Source organism: Sebastes umbrosus, chromosome 18 (genome assembly GCF_015220745.1).
Source record: "Sebastes umbrosus isolate fSebUmb1 chromosome 18, fSebUmb1.pri, whole genome shotgun sequence".
Taxonomy (NCBI): Eukaryota; Metazoa; Chordata; class Actinopteri; order Perciformes; family Sebastidae; genus Sebastes; species Sebastes umbrosus.
The window spans coordinates 19,238,872-19,260,263 of record NC_051286.1 but is presented as its reverse complement, the minus strand read 5'-3'; the positions used below and the strand labels follow the sequence as shown (position 1 = coordinate 19,260,263).

Genomic DNA, 21,392 nt, shown 5'->3' with positions numbered 1-21,392 from the left:
GGTCTCCTTCACCGAGTACGCCATTTTCTATTATCATCATTTATTAAGTGTACACCACAAAGAGTAGAAACGTTCAGGTTCAAGGTAGGCATCTCCATCTCACTCAACTCTACCTCTGATACCACGTCTCTGTCAGTGATCATGTTTCCTTCCATCTCTTTCCCTTCTACTGTACCTCTCAGTTATGTTACTCCTTTTTTCATCGCCTCAGTTTTCTGCTAGGCCTGTTAAAATCTGCATTTTCCTACTATTTAAATGTGTACTATAATGAGCATTCTTGAAGTGAATCACCACTGACTAAAGCAGGGAAATAGTACACGACAAGTCTGCTTTTGAAGAGATTGCAAGATGTAAAAAAAGAAAGAGAGTGAGTCATTTTTCTTTGTATTGTGAAATCCCATTCCCACATTTGTAGTCTGCAGCTCTCAGGGTGTCAGCAGTGCCAACGAGCAGCTTGAGTCATTTATCACCATGACTCACCAGCTATTACTAAGCAAAAACAGCCAGCTCCCAACCTGTCCCACTGTGCTTTCACTCCAGCTCATAATCATCTGCTTTCATAGTATGTGACAGTGTCCCACTGCAGACATTTAGTGGCAACCATTACACGTCATTGCCTGCAAAACTATGCAAGGAAATTCCTAATATAAATAGGAAATAATCTCTTACTGATAAACTGATGAATATAACATTCAGAATTTATACCTGAAGGTCAAACTTACACGTCAAAACTGGAGACTAAAGACAAAATGAGGCTCTTCTGCAAGTGCTACAGGTGTAGTTTCTGTATGTTTGTCTAACTGTGTTTTCTGTTTCCTCGAAGGCCAAGGACATGCAGCAGATGGTGAAGTTGGAGGAGGAGATGGACCGCAGACCTGCCACGGTGGTGTGAGCGACTGAGACCGAGACACAAGCACAAGCACACGCACACAAGAATATAAAGGAATCAAGATAAATAGATGTTCAATTTGATTATGCCAGATTTCCCAGTCATATATTTTGTCTTAATTACTAGGAAATACCCATGAGATTGTGTATCTGCTGTGCTAAACTTTTCCTTGAAAATAATGTTCAGTAATCACAAGTACCTGCAAAACTCATTTTATACTCCTGACCTTGGTAAAGATTTTTTTTTTCTGTATTATTTTGCTGTAAAGGGTAGATGGGATATCCTCGTATACTGGAATGTATGTAGTTTAAAAGGTAGGGTTAGTCAAGACTTCTGATACATTTTTGTTCTATTTGTTTAAATGCTCATTACATCCCAACAGCAATCAATAAATCAAATGCTCTGACAAAAATAAAGAAAAAAATCTGTCTGTCGCTGGACTGTAATAAATCACTTTCAAATGTGCCACTCAATGTCTGCTAGGATGGTCAAATTATTTCATGAATAATAAAATGCCAAATTAAGGGGTTATTTATATGAAGCTATATAGCTTCATAAATACATATATATATATATACATTATATATAATGTGTAGTGTAAGATTATTATGTTTGATACTGTATCTCCTCTTTGTTTTCTATTGTAGCTTGAACTGTAGCTTATCAACAAACCATTCTGTGCGTGTTTTGGGATTTACATTGTATTGTTGAACTTAAAGCAATGAAAATACTATTGTTATCCAGATCCTTCAATACTGTTTTATAGTACCAATAAATCCAAGTGTAAAATGGGACATAACCACATGACTCATTTGTATTTCTTCAAAGTAGAATTGTGAGTCATTTAGTTGTTGTTTTTTCTTTCAGAACATAATCCTCCTGCTTGACTTGACCAAGAGATTAACATGTTTAATTGAATACAGAAGATAAAGTGGGGTGCCTTAAGGGCTATGTGTACTTGATTTGAAAATGTCTCGAGTGGGGTCGTCCTGTGTCTGGAGGCCAGATGTATACAGAACAGGGGGAGTGCGCAATGGTGCAGTCTGATCATACTCAAGTGCAGGATAAACTCATATCACAGATCCATTCTCGATTACGGAGCCGGCTCCAGCGCAGAAGCTCTTAATTGTCATTACAAGCAACGTATTTCCATGACAAAGAGGAACAAAGCACTGTCATTATGTTTGTGTTGCCAGGCAACTCCGTGGTTTCCCCCTTCACTATATAACAGAGGTGATGGGTTTGTTTTGTCATCACTCGTTTGGGGCGAGAGGTTTCCAAACCTGCTCCATATTATAGAAGGATGACATATCTCCGATAGGTCTTTGGCCCCGTTTCAGAACCATGCTCAAGGCTCAGGGGAAGTGCGATGGGCAAACAGGCACTAAGATCCTCCTGGAGGCGATGTCCAAGGATAAAGTCCACCTGACAAGGTTTGTTCTGGACGCGCTGGATGGGCAGATTGTGGACTCCAGATCAGAGGACGCACAGACCCCCGCTCATCTCTTCTGTCCTGCTGCCTGACAGCCAGACTCAGTGGAAGTTTGTAGAGCTTCTGCTGCAGAGAGGGGCCAATGTGAACAGTCAGGACGGCACCGGGTTCACCGCGCACAGTCACGCCTGGATGTTGTGAAGATCCTGATCCGAAACAATACAGACTCTGAGATTGTGGACGTCTGGGGCAACAGCACGCTGATGTACGCCGCAGTGACAGGTCACTTCCCTGTGGTGGAGTTTTTGGTGAGAGCTTTCAAGAGGCTAGGGCTGCGTTCCAAATCGCATACTTTTTCTTTTTACTTTTAGTACGTACTGCAGCTGCCCATACAAAGTACATAATACTGTTGCATGCAGTATGCACACAATTGGGACAACCTGCTTTGTCATAACATTGCACCTTGAACTTTGACCCTTTTGCTCATATATATCTGCTGTGCAGAGGATTGTGGGTCAGAATAGCCAGAAAAAAATACTGCATTTGACATATACAAATCTTTTCTGGCATACTAAATAGTGTGGTAGTATGAGTATTGGAGCGCACAGCCGGTCGCATTCCTCTGAGCAGTGAATATATGAGCAAGAGGGTCAAAGTTTGTGCAATGTTATGATGAAGTATAAAGTTGTATGTCCCAATTGTATGCATACTGCATGCAACAGTACCTACTTTATAAGGGCAGCTGCAGTTCGTACTGAAGTAAAACGAAAAAGTATGCGATTTGGAAAGCAGCATAGGTCTTCAGATAGACAGGCAGAATAAAGTTGGCAACTGGGCTGTTGAGGTGGCAAAGTTTCTCGGCCACACGGAGTGCTTTTTTGCGTTCACTAACTCCAAGAAGGGCCGTGAGGCTGATGGAGATGGAGGCGCTCAGGGAAATGTGCAGCCGCGACTTAGTTTGGGATGTTGTGGTGACACAAATGACAAGTTTGAGAGAAGAGTTGGATGTTTAGTGAATAAACTTGAGGACCTCCAAACGTGTAATCATGCAGATTGTCTATTGGTTCAAAATTGTACTTGGCAACGGCCTTGGGTAAAGCAGAGTGGGTTGCCTTCGATGGACTCTATAGAGGAGTTTGAAAGAGAGAATGACGGCTCCTCTTCTTCTACACAGGAGCTGGTCTTCTCCAAAGTCCTGACCCCTAAACCCCCTCCAAGGATTTCCGAACATTCTTCCAACTCTAAGTATCCTAAAGCCGTGGATGATCACCTCCTTCCTCTTAAACAGAGCTGTGAGGCTAAAAAATCTATTTTCCTCTCCCTGGGCATCTTACTGTCTCCAATTCTTGCCAATAAAAGTAAAACTTTATCTTTATCTTTTATTCGGATCTCCATTAGCCGTGGCTGAAGCCAAGCTATTCTTCCTGGAGTCCACTTAAATCACTCTGAACTGTTAGGCTACATTTCAGTACATAATCACATTACAATCTTTACCAACAATGACTACAACATCAAAAGCGACAGCAACAAAACACAACAATATTCAAGACACAACCCAACACACACAACACAGGACCTATAGGTTCAAGTTAATACTATTCACAGAGTATAGATGTAAATATGATTCATTAGTGGTTGAACCATATAGCATATTATGTCAAAATACAAAAACATACAAAAACAGAACAAGCAACTTATTTTACCATAAATATTGGTTTCTGAACCAGGGTCAGAAACATCAAAAATGTTAGATTTCAAAGTGGGCAGATTTTACGACAGCTACTATCAGAAAAGATGCAGTCTGCCAACCAGCATCCTCAGCCCTACCCCTCCGGACCGAACACCACACTGTTAAGAATTTCCCAGTAAAATAACAGTAAAGAACTGGCAGCAGGGTTGCCTTTATGTTACTGTAAAATTAACATTATTATACTGTCGCTGAAATTTACAGCTTTGTACTGTTAATGAAAAATACAGTTTGAACTGTTTGTTTTTTATTAATTTCACAGTATTTTACAGTTAATTTACTGTTTAAAAGGTACATTATATAGCTGTTTTTCACCTTTCTTTTACATTATCTTACTGATTTGTTTTAATGCACTATTTAGGTTGTATTTTTTTACATACATTTTAATAAACATTATTTTTTTACCCTAGATGAATAGATTTAGCAGGTTACAGACATAGGAATAGTCACACTAAATACAATTAAAGGCACTCGTTAGGAAAAAGGCTATAATAGACTTGTTCACACTTTTCCCAAAATGTCTGTCTATATCTGGCTACAAGCACAGAATGCAAACCAGAACAACATGTGAGTGAAGAACAATAAAGCTAATTCACTGATTTTACAATCATGTACAATGTACAAGCCTCACATGTGCAGATCAGGTCCCAGAATTAAACAAATACTGCATGAAACTGTTACTGATGATACTTTAGACAGTTGATCAGCAGTAAAGTGATGTTTTTTAAGAAAGCATTATAGTTCAGTTAAAAAACGACCTATGAGCGTAATTTAACAGCTTTTCTTTTGTATTAACAGTAAAGCACTGTTTTTAGCAATAACAGGTTAATACTGTTGAAATCCTGCTGTTAATTAACAGCAATTGTTTACAGTGTGGTGCCCGTGCGTAAATCCAGAACCACGAGGAGGTGCAAGGCTGAACCTCTCTCGTGTTCACTGCACCAACTGCAGCTACTATCAACACCACTTTCTCAGTGTGGAGCAACAAACTCTCGCGCCGATTTACTTCCCCGGAGTTTAAAAAAAAAGGACGCTAAAAAGAGCTGGCGGAGAATCCGATGTTGACTTCAGGGCGGATTCCAAGATCAGAAACTTTTCCTCAGGTGTTAAAAGATCACCCAGGTGAGCAGTAAGTGAGCCCAGCATCCACAGCATCAGCTCCGTCAAACGTTCGAGTTTGGCATTCTCAAATGAAAACCCAAAGTGCGTCATGCTTAAAAAGATGATCACTCAGTTACGTTGCTTTTCTAAAAAAAAAAATCACCTCCAAAATGTGTCTTGTGATCTTCGGTGACCTTCAAAAAATCAAATGTCTTGCTTGCAAAGTGATCAGAGCATCCAGCAGCGTCTGGCTCTAATGTTCTCGTTACTGTACAACAACAGAGTGGTGACAATATATCCCTGCAAAAAGTTGCCATTTTACATCCGGACGCTATCAAGAGAGTAAAAACGAACCTAAAGCTGTTTAACTACGACTGAATAATTGGAAAAATCAGCACCAATTCAAAGTACTTTACTATACTGTACTAAACTATATGTGCGTATACATGCAGCAACCTGCCAGTGTGATACTGCAGATGGAGTGAAGCGCAATGTGCAACTTGCCCTGCTCATGTGTTCAGCAGCATATTGCCCCTCCTTTTGGAGGAGTGGGTGGAGGGGGTCGCATCAGAGGTGGAGGGGTGATAATAAATTGTGAATTATTTAATACAGCATTTACTTTTGTTGTGCTACAATTTTTAATGTGTTTCTTTATCTCTCAGTGTTGATTTCTAGATGGTCTGCCTTCTTCCAATTACTGATAAATAATAATAATCTGAATAAAATCTCACATGTGAAATGAACATAGTGTGAAGAGTTATTGTGAACAGTATTTACAGTACTTTATAAAAAAAAAAAAAGGGTCAGATGAAGGCATGCCATTATGTGTGGCTAATTAGTATCAGAATTATGATTCGTAAAACAAGCCACAAATTATACCCTAGTGGTTCAGTGCCAGTTTCACTTGTGTCATCATTTCTGAAATGCTTTCCTTAATAGCCTTGACACTCTCTACAATACCCAACTAGACACGTTTATGCTCTAAAATCTAGCTCCATGGAATAATATTGAAAAGAAGATTTTGAGATTTTTGCAGCATGAACTCAGCTGCAACCTTGCAGAAGAGTTTGAGAGAGAGGAGAGAGAGAGGGAGGTGAGGGAGGGGGTGTTTGTCGGCGTTTCCCTCCAGACATACATCATTTCAGCCCAACCTATACAGCTGCTACCACAGAGATGGAGACTACAGCATTGCGGGAATAAACCGAGACTGCACGCCGTGTTCCTTTTTCTCTTCCAAGAGACATTCAGGTGACTGGACTTTTTTTCCTTTTCAAGAAGGACCATTATTCCTGATGTGTAATGATGTGTAGAGGAGGGAGCTCAGTCCTGCAGCTGTCACTGGGTTAAAAACCCCGTCAACCTTGGAGAGAGGGCGGTTCTGTTTTGCTGTTTTGCTGTTTTGCACGGTCACAACTCCTCGGAGCCGGCTGCTCCTGCAGAAGCAGAAAACCGGATCTCACGTCCAAACCTGGAGACATTTTTTTTTTGCTGCATTCATGATGATCTGAGAGCGTGACTATATACTGGGCGCTGAGTAGAGGCATTCCTCCTCTCTCTATCTCTCTCTCTCTCTTTCTCTTCCTCTCCCCTCTCTCTTCCTTTCTCCCCTTTCTTGTCGCACAGGCTGCCCAGTCATTTAGCCCTCTTTGTACAGCGCAGTGGAAGCTGATAGCGATGGGACTACTTGGTTTCAGCACCACGGAGAGCGCCCGGCTTCTGCTGCTCGGTAAGAGAGAGAAAGAGAGTGTGTGTGTGTGTGTGTGTGTGTGTGTGTGTGTGTGTGTGTGTGTGTGCAGCTGTCGTGACTCCTCACTGCAGTGAGTCTATGTGTGTGTGTACGTGCATGCCTGTGCACCTTCTGTGCGTGTTCAGGCATGACAGAGTCTGAGTGTTTTCTGCCATATTTCACAGGTGAACACATCAGATCTGCTCCCTCTATACAGAGTCTTTTCAAAGCACACCTCTTTTCTTTGGCTTTTGAATGTACTTGAATTGTGATTACTAATTGGCCTTTTTTTATAAATGCTCATTATAACAGTCTTTTTACTCATGGATTTTATATCTTGGTCTCTGTCTGTGGATGTGTGAGATTTTGTTGTCTGCTCTGTTGACCTGTTTTGTATTCTGCACTATGTCTGTAAAGCACTTTGGTCAGCTCATGTTGTTTTAAATGGACTTATTTCCTCCTAAAGTGGTTGAAACATGTTGCAGTTCGTCACTTCTTTCTGACGTTGTTTAGTCTGCAGCCAGTAGAGCGCTGTTGCTCCCCTGATACTGCAGATTTCAGTCTTCAGGGCTTTTTCACCTGATTTTGACTTTGCTGTGTGGAAACAGAGGTGATCCAAAAGATGTGAGCCAAACTAAGAGTAGCCCAGCTGTTTTTCTGCTGATTGTGCATGTTTTGGCATGTGTGACATAAGTGCCCCTCCACCTCCAACTCCTCTATTGTGTTGTGTCATCAGGAGTGCTGTCGCTGTCCGTGGTGCTGGCGGAGAATGAAGGAGAGAACCTGTCCGGTCTCTCCACCAACCCAGACAAAGCCATCTTCGCGGTCCGGGAGAACGGCACGACATGCTTGATGGTGGAGTTCGCCGTCAGATTCCTCGTGCCATATGACGTGCTCGCGCTCAATGGGATAGACGTAAGGAATCCCCTCGTGCATTTTAATACATGTGGATGCTTCAAAAGCTGCATAAAATGTTGCTTTGTGTTGAAGACTTTATAGGTTTATTCGTCGTGCGTAAAGGCTGGTTGCAGCACTAGAAAACATTTTTGTTTTACATGCAAAATATTTTTGCCATTTATTAAAATTGACTGTTTTTGCTGTTATTAATAAGAATAATTAAGATGTTGAGTACATTAGAATTGTATTTGGAAACTGTTTTTTTGGGGGGGGGGGTGTAATCGTGCGTAAAATGCTGACGTCTTAGACGCATCATCAAGAAAAAGAACACGTTTTCCGATATCAAACTTCTTTATCATTAATTAAATCGACTTTTCTTTTGTTTTTTGCGTGTAAGAAGAACTCATTTGAATAATCTTGCACTGCTTTCTGGATATTTGGTTACACTGTAAATTCGTGCGTAAAATGCTGACGTCTTAGACGCATCATCAAGAAAAAAGAACACGTTTTCCAGATATCAAACTTCTTTATCATTAATTAAATCGACTTTTTCTTTGTTTTTGCGTGTAAGAACAACTCATTTGAATAATCTTGCACTGCTTTCTGGATATTTGGTTACACTGTAAATTCGTGCGTAAAATGGAGTGCGTAAAAATGGAATGCGTAAAAAATGGAATGCTAAATGAAATGCTAAAATGGAATGCTAGAACTCCTTCCAGCCACATTCCAATCAGCAATATGTCCATATGTGTCAATTTTTTGTATTCTTGTGCCTGTTGTGTGTTTTTGCAGCTGATCACCGAGGTGGCATCGTTCACTCTGCCCACTGGAGCAGAAATCGAGGGGAAATGTGGGAGCACGGAGTCAGAGATCCACATCTCCTGGAAGAACAACGCCTACACACTCCGCATCTACTTCTCTAAGGTGGGTTGAGACAGCGTCAGAGGAAACGGCAATAATACATATACTGGATCATCACATGCAATTTATAAAGTCTGAATCATCTCCTGGGAATATCAAGACGCCAACACGTTCTCATTCATCAGTTTTCACAAATTTACTTTATAGTTATGTCAAATTTTTTTTTTTTTTTCCTTGAATGAAATGCTATTACCGATAGTGGAATCATGTCCCTTGTACTGATGTCATGAATTAAGGTGAATATTCTAGTTGAAAGGCAATTACATTATTCATCATCAGAATAGATCAGAGGACAGAAGCCTAAAAAGACTTGTCAAGATGGACATGTTTCCTAAGCACTGTGGAAAAAAATAGTTTGACGCTTGTATGTGTGTGTGTGTGTGTATGTCTGTGCGTGTTGCGGGACTTCCGTGAGAAGGGCACTGAGGTGTGGAAGGTTAGCAAGGTCCAGTTCGTCTATGACACCTCGGAGACCTCGCATTTCAACAACCCGTACAACCGTGAGTCTTCCACCGAGCCTGTACAGCACAGAAGCAACTCAGCACATTTCCATCCCGCCTGCTTTGATCGCAACTTGCTGTCATTCATGTTTCACATTTGCATTCAGAGGGAATTAGAGGGTTGGTTGATTCATGCGTGGATTTACGACCCACGTATATCGAAAATTTCACTGGAATTACTACAGATTTTAGATGCACGGTGCATTGCAGAATGCCTTTAAAATGAAAAATACCGGTATATAAAAATACATTCAATTGTTTTACTTGATTTTTATATAATTATTATTAGTAGTAGTAGTTTTATTTATTATATTATTATTGTGATATGTGAAAAATAAAAAGGGGACATTAATCCATTCTGCATTAATCTCTACCAATAAACTCGCCACAAAACATCTTTCATAAATCAAAATAAAAAAAAAAAAATGTATGAAGTTTTAATTATTTTATTATCAACTTTAAATATTTAAAAAATATTTTTGCATGTTTACTTTATTCTATTTTGGGACAATTATTTCCTATTATTTTGCCCTTTCTATTGCTTTTGGTCACAGTGGATCCACCAAATTATATACTGAAAATCGTCTCAAATTATGGAATTTGCATGAATATCGTTTTCACATAGGCCTACATGGAGGCCTATTACTCACACAGACAACACACACACACACACACACACACACTAAACACTACAATGCCTTCATGCTTACTTCATATTCATTCATGACTCCTCCTGTCTCTCCAGCTGGGAAGCACACAGCCAACACCCACAGCCTGTCAGCCCTGGTGACCCCCGCCGGGCAATCCTATGTGTGTGCAGCGCAGCAGACTCTCACCCTAATCTCAAGCGACCACCAGAAGGGCGTCACCGTCTCCATGTATGACATCCAGATCCAGCCCTTCGACATCTCCTCTGACTTCATCTTCAGTGAACGTAAGAACAACCTATACCTACAAATTGCCACACTGCCACGAAATGCAAGTCGACCTTTGCCACGCACACACTGCCACTGTGATGATGATAATGCTGGGAAATCCTGGGGGGTGAGGTAGTTACAACTACACATCTATCTCTCTCTCTCTCTCTCTGACTCACACACTCCTCTCTGGGGGGTTATTGCTGCAGGATGAGGAGTTGGGGATGCAAGAGGGACAAAAGAGATGTAAAGAGAGAAAGGGTGGGGGTTAGGGCTTTATGAGTGCAGTAATATCCTTGCCCTCAATGCAGCTTTTATAGACATTCTCAATGTACCTGGCCGTCCTCTGAAGCCAATCACCTTGGAAGAATCATATGCTCTGAGCTGCTGTAAACTAGGCTGTGCTATGCTTCACTGCCTCCCTTCTAGTGTGCATTACTGCCATCCACAGGGAGAAGCACCTTCAACTTTAAACCACATACACAGACTGTTTAGGTGTCCTCCTTCCCACCTTATAGCATGAAAAGATGTGTGAACGCCAACATGTCTTTTAACGTAGCACAAAATAGGAAAACAAAACAAATTGTATAACTGAAAGAGAGAAGAAGCATCTGTGTGAAATTTGTGTCATTTAGCGAATAAAAACCTCAATGACAGCTGCTTCAGTGCAAACACACACAGATGCTACCTCCATTTTTCAAATACTACTCACAGATGCATGCACACAACTAGCACGCTGCACATAATGTACACATACCGTTATCAGCCAATACTGATGCCTGACTGACTAAACCTGTAAGAGGCAATGAGATTAAAGTGTGGTTCATACTACAGTCTACAGCTACTGATGATAACCAAGTAGTCATTTATTTTAAAATCATTCAGTTAAACTAGAAGTGAAACAATTTTTTGATTAATCTATTAGTCAACTGCCAAATTAATCCGCAACTGTTTTGATAATCAATTCATATTTAAGTATTTTTTTAAGCAAAAATGGCCCAAAGTCATGTGAATATTTACTGGTTTCTTTAATCTGTCAAAATATTTTGGACCCCCGGTCGGACAAAACTAATCTGAAGACCTCACCTTTGGCTTCAGGAAATTGTGAGTTGCTTTTTTCACCATTTTATAGACTAAACAATTAATCAAGAAAACAATCAACAGATTAACAATGAAACGTCAGACAATTTTGTAAAATAACATGATATGATCATATCTAGCACTGCAACTAATGATTATTTTCATCGTCAATTAATCTATTGATTATTTTTTTGATTAATCGATTAGTTGTTTGGTCTATAAAATATCAGAAAACGTCGATCAGTGTTTCCCAAAGCCCAAGATGATGTCATCAAATGTCTTGTTTTGTCCACAATTCAAAGATTTTCAGTTTATTGTAATAGAGGTGCAAAGAAACCAGAAAATATTCACATTTAAGAAGCTGGAATCAGAGAATTTTCACTATTTTTCCTTAAAAAAATGACTCAAACTGATTAATCGATTATCAAAATAGTTGTCGATTAATTTAATAGTTGACAATTTATGGTTGCTGCTCTTATCATATCATCACAATCCGATTCCATTGAAAGGCATTAGAAAAGAATATTGAATCATCAACCAGCCCGAAAAAGAAGATACCCATGAATTCGGAGACCCTTGTCCGTCATGTTCAGTGACCTCAGTGTGCTGACTGTGTTCATTATTCCCCTTTCTGCAGCCTACAAGTGCATCACTGACCAGCGGGAGCGTCTGGAGGAGACCCTCCCCCTCATTCTGGGCTTCATTTTGTTCCTCATAATCGTCATCACAATCACCGTCTACCACTTCCACCTGAAGCTGACGGCGGCCCAGCCCCAGCTGCCCAGAGATCGCTCCATGTACAAGAACATGTAGGCAGCAGCACGGCGGCGGCGTCTCCCTCAGCTCTCTCCAAAGCTAACCTGATAAAAGACTTGTCTCCTTCAAAGTCCCAGGCCTAAAACCACAGAGGAAAAGTACTGTGCGATGGACTGAATCCCTGACAGAGAAAAGTACTGGAGGCCTACTGGAACTTTTGAACAGCTAGAACACAAGTTAATGGGACAGCTCGGGGCCTAGCATGGATGTAGTTGCAGGGTAAACCCACCAAAACCTAATTCACCCGACTGCTGAATTGAATCTTAACGCCATAAATTCATAGTCTGTATTACTGTTATTAGAATTTTAATGAAAATAAAAACAGAAATTTATGCTTTTATGAAAATATGATTGACTTTTGTTCAGATTGGTGGTTGTCATCTGAAAAACACCAACTTGAGGTTACAGTTTACCTGTTTGTTTCCATCACTGGGACCTAGTTTATCATGTCAGCTATTTTTATCCAACTTTGAAAGAAATTTGCCAGAGCTTCTGCTGTCATTTTGCCAACTGTTTGCTGTCTTCTCCTCTTTCTCTCTCTGAAAACTGCTGCTAAATTATTTCAATACCTATTGTTGGTTCTGTATTTGCTAATCTTGATATTTTTTTTGTTCAAGAAGCCCTTTTATTTCATTTTTGAATGCAGCCATAGTGTTTCACAGTGGACAAGTCTTGTAGTGTGTGCAGTGCAGTGGCATTCAGAGTCGCGATGTTTTTGCTTTTGACTTCGACAAATCTTTTCTCCACGCCGATGTATGGAACATATCAAAAAAAAGGAAGAAAAACATCTGACGAAAATTCTGTACTAAATAGTGAGGAATTTATCAGAATGCCATATGAGAGTGTTTATGAAAAGAGAGGTTATTAAAATTGAAAAAAATAATATGTGTATAATATTTTCAGAATCAAAGTCTATGCATAAACCTCTGCTGATGCAATCTTGTGCAGTATTCTTCTGTTCATTGAAATAAATTGCTGGAATCATCTCTACACACCTGTCAAGTTATTCCTATTATCTATCACATTACTGCAGTGCACTCTCTTCAATCTTTCAAACCTTATTAAAAATAAAAAAAGACTACAGTGTTCAAATGAAATAGCGCAACTTGAAAAAAGGTGACGGATATTCCTGTCAGAGGAGACGAAGCAGGGATGAGGTATTGATTTTGTCGTCTGACTCTGGGCCTTCAAAAGGAAACGCAATATGAACAAGTCTAATTGAAAATAAATAAAGCATTTGTGTCAGCTACACCTATTTGTTTCAGCAGCGTGGGCATCATGCATCATCTTCAGTCACAAGTCATCTAAGTCAAAGCCCCTAATCCAGTTTTTCACTCAGATGGGCCATGTCACTCTTGGAAATGATCTTGAATCAATGGTCTTTATGAAACGGCGGCATCCCGTCAGAGATCAATCACTTTCTCAACTCACCCCATTCGATTTGAACGAAAAATGTCCCTACATGTTGACCTGTACGAGCGAGTGTTAGAACATAGTTTGATTAACCAGAATGACCAACCATATTGGATGACCACCCCTCCTAAAGACACGGATATCTTCTTTAAAAATAACCATATCGGTATGGTTTTCTGACCACCGGAAAGCTAACAAACAAGGTTATCTACAATTTCAATACTTTGGAACAAAATAAATAAGATATAGTAAATTAGGTGATTTTATTTGTCCTTAAATCTTAAAGAGGACCTGTTATGCATTTGTGCTTTTTCGCTTTCCCTCTGGGTGTTATAGTATTTTCGTGCATGTAAAAGGTCTATAAAGTTACAAAGCCTTAAGTCCACGCCAAAGGGAGTTACTCTCCCCCACAGAAACACTGCTCCTGAACTGCCTGAAATGCCTAGCTTGAAGTACTTTTCTTCCGTAACGTGGTGACGTCACCAAGTAACACATTTGCATAAAACCTGCCAAGCGGTTAGATTGGAAACGCCCAAAATAAAGCTATTTAGAGTGGAGCTGGAACAGAGTCCAAAGAGTTTGGTTTGGTTGACCAATCACAAGAGAGTGGGCCAGCTGACCAATCAGAGCAGAGGAGGAGGAGGAGGCAGGAGTTCAAACAGAGTGTTTCAGACAGGCGGTGAAAAGAGGCTGGTATGAGAAAAATAAAGCGTTTTTTAAACATTAAAGCATCTAAACATGCTCTAGTAGAAACCCCAAAATACAAGTATGCACCAGAAAATAAGCATAATAGGTCCTCTTTAATTTGCAAGAAACCCTGCTGATATGTGTTGCTCAACCGATCTCAGGCAACAAGAAAACTTCAGGAGATGTAAAGAAGTGTCTCCCTTATAACATTTGAATTTATGCATTTTATTTTTTTGCAAATTAAGATTTAAGGATAAAAAAAAAAAATCACCTAATTTGCAAATGTATTTATTTTGGACCAAAAGTATTGAAATTGTGGATAACCTTGTTTGTTAGCTTTCCGATGGTCAGGAACCCGTACTGATAGGTTTATTTTGAAGAAAACATCTGTGTTTTTAGGTTGGTTGGTCATTTTGGTTAATCAAACTATGTTCTAACACTAATGTAAGTTAACATTTAGGAAAAAAATCATTGAAATCAAGGCAATAGAATTGCTCCCAATCTCACATTTAGCACCTTTAAAACCAGACCAGGCCCAGATTAATCCCACTACATCTGTACAAACCACAACATCAACATTATGGGAGACTGGAGATTGTCTATGCGTTGGTGTGTTCATCACATCATGTACATTTGTGTTGTGAGCTCACTATAGACTGTGTGTAGTGACAATGAACGAAAAGCAATTAACTAAAAAACAACTCACTCTAATCTGATTTATATTGCCACGTGTATTTAGAGTGATAGGAGTAGTTTCTACAGCAAAAAATACAATACAACCATCCCCAGTTTCACTGATTTTGGATGGTATAGGCTATGATTTGATTGACTCTTACACATTAGTCACCAATAAAAATCAGTAATGTCAGAAAACAGTGGAGGGACAGAATATAGTGGTGTAACAAATAGGCCACATTACCAAAACTACAGGAACAGGATAGATAGATAGATAGATAAATAGATAGATAGCTTTATAAACACATAACATCTAATGATACACAAAAAAACACATCAACATCAGTCACAAATCACCAAATTATTAGAGGTCAATTAAACATGCAAGAAGATCAGAGAAATTAGAAATGCAGCAGACATGAACACAACAACACATTCACCTGGCCGAGGTTGCTATGACAATACATGAACAATGATGCACACAAAGTATCAGACAACAGTATTTTACAGTATGTTTCTTCTTTAACAACTTGAACCACTCAACCACGTCCCCATGTAACCAAATGTTGGAGATGAAAGAGCTCTCAATCACCCCATCATTGGAGAACTGGTATGATGTAATTTATGAAATATTTGTAATGGAAAGAATTACTTTCTCAATGAGGCTTCAAGAAACTAAATTTAAGGAAATTTGGAGAAAGTGACAAAAGTATATTTCCTCAAAACGCCCTTCTTCTTTTGTTTAATTTTTCTTTTTTTCTAAATGTAATTTTTTATTATTATATGATTTATTTTATCTTATTTCACATGAAAAGCACCCCATGTTATATTTGTGTGTTCTATAATTTCGTTGTAAAAAGTGGAAAAGTTGGTTCACTTCATATTTGTATCTAATTAAGTATGTTTATGTAAATGTCTCAGTAAAACCAAATAAAGGAAAAACAAAATGAAAAAAATAAATAAAAAAATAAAAATAAACAGCTCACAATCAACCTCATGACCTCATGCAACAACCTCAGCACAGAGAGGGATGCTGACCACCAATAAGTTAGCATATATGTTCACCCAAAGCTACAACAAATAAAGGGTATTGTCTAGAAGGGAACCAGCGAATTGGGGAAACTCTCGCGAGATGGTGAGGCATTGATCTCGAATAGTTGAGGTTAGGATAGGCGCGAGTCTCGCGAGAGTTCTTGCAGATCAGATTTCACAATTTTCGGGTTACCTTCGAGATACAACCCAAATAAAGAAACACACTGCCAGCACATAATTAATTTTGAACAACTCACCTGTTGCTGAGCTTCATTCATGTCCAACAGTGGAGCAAATATCCTCATTTGGAAACAAGTTCTTTGAACTTTTCTCCTGCAATAGTCCTTGAACATTACACAGAAGTGATAAAAACAAAATAATCTAGCTATATTTTCATATTTCACTCTCTATCATGAAATTTTGTCGTCGAAAGTGTTTAAAATCCATCGTCTGCGACCTTTTTTCCGCAGCAAACATTCAGCTACTTTGACACGCAGCTGCAACAAATGTCAATAATGATGTCAGATGTTACATTCAAGTGTATCCGGTAAGAAACGCCAACGGTGAGCAGCATGCACCATACAGGGGACCTGGACCAGATACATCTTGTTACATAACACCTATTTATCTGTTTAGACTTGTCCACACTGCTAGTAATAGCCTATATAATATTGATAAAGAAATACTAAAAATCTTAATTTAATTTTTATTCAACTTATTGTTTTGCCACATTTAAAGATATTGACTCCCACAAACACCTCCTCAGGTTGTTAAAATCAAAGAACATGACCTCATTGTCCTCAATGGTAGCTAAGGCCATAAACATGGCTATGGCCCTGAATTAAAGCGGCAGTGTGTAGAAATAGAGCAAATATGATTTAAAAAAAAAATATTTTTATAAAACGGTCACTATATCCTGACAGTAGTGCATGAGACAGGTAATCTGAAAAAAAATAATGTGCCTCTGTGTCCTCAAGTGTTCCTAATGGCATCTGCAAGATTTCAAAGACTGGAGGAAAACAACCAATCAGAGCCAAGCTGGAGTGTTGCCGTCTCTGAGCAGCTGTCAATTATCAAGTATTTCCTCAACTGATCTCAACACGGCTGCCGGGTCACAAACTTTCTCATTTTACAGCTAAACAGTACATTACAAGATGTTTCTGAAAACATTTGAGGAGAGAAATAGGCATTACAGTAACAGAATATTGATTCATATTTGATCAGCACTGCCTAGTTTGACCATTTGATCGGAGTTCACGATTGACAGCTGCCTCTGTTGAATGAACAGCCAATAGGAACGCTCTCTCTCTGACATGAACTGTGATTGGCCAAAGTCTCCTGTCAGATATTTTAAAGCCTGAAAACAGAGCCATGAGGAGGTGCAGAAGTCTAGGTTTCTCTCAGAACACTTGAATTACAATATGCTGAAAGGTTATTATGGCATTTTTGCCCAATGACGCCAAAAACATTCTGCCTACTGCAGGTTTAAGTTATTAATTAACTTATATTAATTACACCTGTGCTTTTCTTTTAGTGATGTACCAAAAGGTCTGCTGTGAAAATGATGCAATCTAATGAAAAAAAACAACATGGGAGCAATTAAAAGTAATTGATGCTACTTGAAGCTTGCAACAAGACCATTAACACTCGCTATTTAGGAACAAATTCACAATCTTGAGTCATCATAGTACCTTTAATGTGATGCTGACGTCCTGTGTTTGGAGCAGATGATGTGGATGTATTACATTATTCACCTTAATAGTAACTCAGTGGCTCTACAGTCTTGAGTTTGATCTTCATTGATGCCCTGCAGGCCCACTGGCCCCCAGTACTTTTGCTTTTATTTACTGGGCCGTCGGCAGGGGTATCTTTCTCTGAGAAAGAAGCTCCATTCTCTGTCCGAGCGAAATCAATATCCCATTATAGTGTTTCAGAGGGAAATGGCTTAGAGGAAAGAAAGAGAAATAACCTCGTATATTACGGCATCGCCGATCCATGGATGTGTCTTTTCTGCTTCTCTGTTCGGAGGTGAAGTTAGGGTGAAATAGTTGGAAATGTTGAATTTAGAGAATATGGAAGACCCAAACAACAAAGAGAAAATAAAACTGTTGATGACTGAAAGGAACTCCCTTGAATAATCTGACAGTGTGCTGTTTAAAAAAAAAAATCTCTGCTTGATATGAGACACAGAGAGCGAAGAAGAAGAAGAAGAAGAGGAGACTGCAGAGGGTGATGAAGGAAAAATCCATGCAACACATCTCAATGTTTTTATGGGCGTTTTTTTTAATTGAAACCAGCTTCACTGATAACAAACATGCAATATCACTGTACAAGCCAACACCACAGATAAGTGTTACTCATTCAAGTCTTGACACATTGTCAAGGATTAGCCAGCAGCGCACGCACACACACACACACACACTTTCAGATGTTGTACAGAGATAAACACGCTCTACCTCTTTTGCTCTTTGACATACACACACAAACGAACACACTCACATCCACGTATGCACAGTCATATTTACATATCACAGTGAATGATGGGTAAAAACGATGCGGGGAGGGAGGATTACACTGTTCTCCCGGTCCGACCAGAGATGAGAATGGCAGCGCATTTCCAGTGATAGCGAGTAGTGCGTCTGACTGAGGTGGGATAAGGAGTGAGATGATGACAGTGAGGATGTGAGTAGAAAACGAGACCTTTTATCAGCATCCTAAAATCTGTGCGGGAGGCGGGCGTCTTGGATGGGCGCCTCTTGGCATTTAGAGAAACAGGATGAGACTCCTAATATAAAAGAAAACAGGTCTGCGTAGAGTAAATCCTCTTTTTTTTGTCGTCAAATCCACTCCATCTGTGCTACATTTAAATGCATGGTGTAATTACAGTATCATCAATACAGGGCTTCATAAATAGGTTTTGGATATTGCTTGGATGATATAACAACTGATAGCACTGTCTGTGATGTTTTAGAAATGTAAATCAAAATCAAAACAAAAACAAAATAAACAAAAAAAAGGCCACACTACCAAAAAAATAAACCCTCAATTCCAATAAATAAATAAATACTTTAAAACGTCATACAAAATTCTGACATTACCCTTTTTTTCCAACATTTAATGGAAGTTCTGTCTACAAATGTTAAGATAATAAATATATTTAGTATTTTTAGTAACAGTTAGGTTTAGATGGGTTTATTTGGGATATCTCATATCTTTAAGCAAAAACTGGATTATAAACAGTAGGAAAGATCTCTGCAGAAACTCTATTTAATACTGCTCATATCACAATGGTTACGACACGATAAAATACTGCAAATTATCAAAACTGTACAGAAAAACTTACAAGTTTCTCTAAAATACATTTTCACTGTTAGTGTGTGAGGAGAGAGATACAAGAGAGCTCGTCTCTGTTTGAGCAGCTGAGCAGCAGCCTGTCCTTCAGATGGACTGACGACACAACAGTCATTACCAGTCAAAGACGCCTCTCTGCACGCCGCTGATTGCTCTGCCCTCTGCTGCTCTGGTCTGGAGCAGAGCACCGGGCCCCTCGGTCCCTCCGCCGCGTCAGCAGCTCGCCACACCCCTCTGAAGCTCTTGTTTTGATGGCTACTACAACTCTAAATGGAGCTGAGGACTCACAGTCTGGGAAGAGAGAAGACTGCAGCAGCAGGGCGAGCCAGCCCTCACGTTTTCTACTGGACGTCTAAGCGAGCTCCTCTGGCACGGTGCGCTCTTCTACTCCAGTTCATAGTTTCAAAATGGTAGACGATTTTTTTTTCTTCTTTTGTCTGTCGTGTGTTTTTTTATTTTAAAAATGTAATTTCTTAGATATGCCTTTAGCTAATCTACTTCACGGTTACAGGTGTGAGTGTTAGTGGCGCTCCACCAAGCGGTGGGGGTGTTTTGGCTGGGTGAGGGCAGTGCCACCCTGGTAGTGTGTGTATGTGTGTGTTTTATAGTGTAGAGGAGGGCAGGTTTTTTGGGGCCAGCAGGTCAGCGGTGGCGATAGTGTCTCATGAGGGGCACGATGCAGGAAGGGGGTCCAGACAGCTTTAGGAAGGGGTGCTGGAGGAGCTCCTGGGCCGTTGCTCTCTGCGAGGGCTCCCTCACCAGCATCAGGTCCAGGAAGGACCGCAGCACCGAGGACACCTGGAGACGTACAGAAATGCTTTAATGCTTGTCCTTTATTTGGTCTATGATTGATTGTAAATACTTGATTGTTACTACTGAGAAAATCAGGCTTTTCTCATATATTGTTCGTAGCTATATCTAATGCATTGTAATTTGAAAACAAGTTTTTATTTTTTAAATAATTCATTCATTAAATCATGCATCTTTGACTTCTGAATTTCCTTCCTCTGTGCTTATTGTAAAAAAAAAACTGCATTGAAGTCTTTCGTACCTTGTGCGACTCTTTTAGCCGAGGGGGCAGGTTGTCTCGTATCCTCCTCATGGCCTGCAGAGGGGGTTCGTTGAAGTAGGGGGGCTCTCCGTCCACCATCTCGATCACCATGATGCCCAAAGACCAGATATCCACCTGGATACACAAGAAAGCATTCAACTTGTGTGCTGGAGCTGAAGTCAGCACATTAAAACATACAATCATACAGTATACTGGAAAGTCTCTCTGGCTCGGTGTTAATCCATCTGTGGGTGTGTCGTCCTCACCTCAGTCCCATAAGGTAGTCTGGAGATGACCTCTGGTGCCATCCAGTAGGGCGTGCCCACGAGGGACTTCCTCTTGGGCACCTCTTTGGAAACTTGGGCACAAAAGCCGAAGTCTGATAGCTTGATCTGCAAAACATACACACACAAACACCGTGTTGCCTTCAGGTTCCACTCTCCGTCGTGTAGGTGTGTGTCAGAACCGCTGTGTTTGATGTCAAGAAGTGCACTGACCCATTGTGATGAAGAGCTTTCATATAGAAGACACTAATCTCCCGTATTAGTGGTTAATTAGCCTTCAATTAATCACGTCTTATCAGCTCGTTAGGAGGCATTAGGCAGGATTTAATTACTGGGGCACGAGTGGTAATTGATGATGATGAGTTTCTGGCACTGGCTGTTGACAAGTGGCAGGAGTGGCACCCATGGAGAAGGTCAGTGAGTGTGTGAGAGTGCGTGTGTGTGTTATACTGATATCACCAGTGACAGGAACAAGGGTAGCAGCATTGGTTATTAATACCTAGGGTATCTGTAAGATCCCTGTTTAAACGGGGATCTCCGGGTTTAATAACATCCCAAAGGGAGGAGTATGAATGAATAATATATCTAAACGCATATATAAAAACACACACACTCATCATATGCACTTACCCTGCCATCGCTGGTCAGGAGAATTGAGTCGCTCTTTATGTCGCGATGGATGACGCCCTGTGTGTGCAGGTAGGACAGAGCCCTCAGCACCGACAAACACACCGTAGCAATCTGCTCCTCATTCATCCTGTGAGGAGACACACACACGTAAATACAGTACGTGTCACCAATGGCTATAAAAATAGATGAGCATGTAGGAGAATATTTGACACGTTGAAATGTAATAAAAACAAAAAACTCACT

The 21,392-nt window shown here is 40.0% G+C and overlaps 2 protein-coding genes and 1 long non-coding RNA gene across 6 annotated transcripts in view; 1 reads left to right on the top strand and 2 right to left on the bottom strand.

Annotated features, from left to right (window-relative positions):
* Positions 1-16,449, bottom strand: part of LOC119476834 — a 34,234-nt gene extending 17,785 nt beyond the window's left edge. Inside the window, exon 1 of the long non-coding RNA XR_005204116.1 lies at positions 16,091-16,449. This is a non-coding gene — a long non-coding RNA (uncharacterized LOC119476834). The remainder of the gene's footprint in view (positions 1-16,090) is intronic.
* Positions 6,302-13,016, top strand: lamp5 (lysosomal associated membrane protein family member 5). The gene is made up of 6 exons (XM_037750395.1): positions 6,302-6,895; positions 7,632-7,810; positions 8,585-8,716; positions 9,117-9,213; positions 9,959-10,147; positions 11,848-13,016. Exons 1-6 carry the CDS (start codon positions 6,844-6,846, stop codon positions 12,021-12,023), a joined length of 825 nt encoding a protein of 274 aa, XP_037606323.1. The 5' UTR covers positions 6,302-6,843; the 3' UTR covers positions 12,024-13,016.
* Positions 16,450-18,094: 1,645 nt separating the features above from the next.
* Positions 18,095-21,392, bottom strand: part of pak5 (p21 protein (Cdc42/Rac)-activated kinase 5) — an 83,229-nt gene continuing 79,931 nt past the window's right edge. For all 4 annotated transcript variants that reach the window (XM_037750390.1, XM_037750388.1, XM_037750389.1 and 1 more), the window contains 4 exons: positions 21,150-21,276; positions 20,502-20,627; positions 20,236-20,370; positions 18,095-19,982 (listed from right to left, as the gene is read on the bottom strand). In XM_037750390.1, coding sequence (XP_037606318.1) covers positions 19,827-19,982; positions 20,236-20,370; positions 20,502-20,627; positions 21,150-21,276 — 544 coding nt within the window. In that variant the 3' untranslated portion in view covers positions 18,095-19,826. The remainder of the gene's footprint in view (positions 19,983-20,235; positions 20,371-20,501; positions 20,628-21,149; positions 21,277-21,392) is intronic.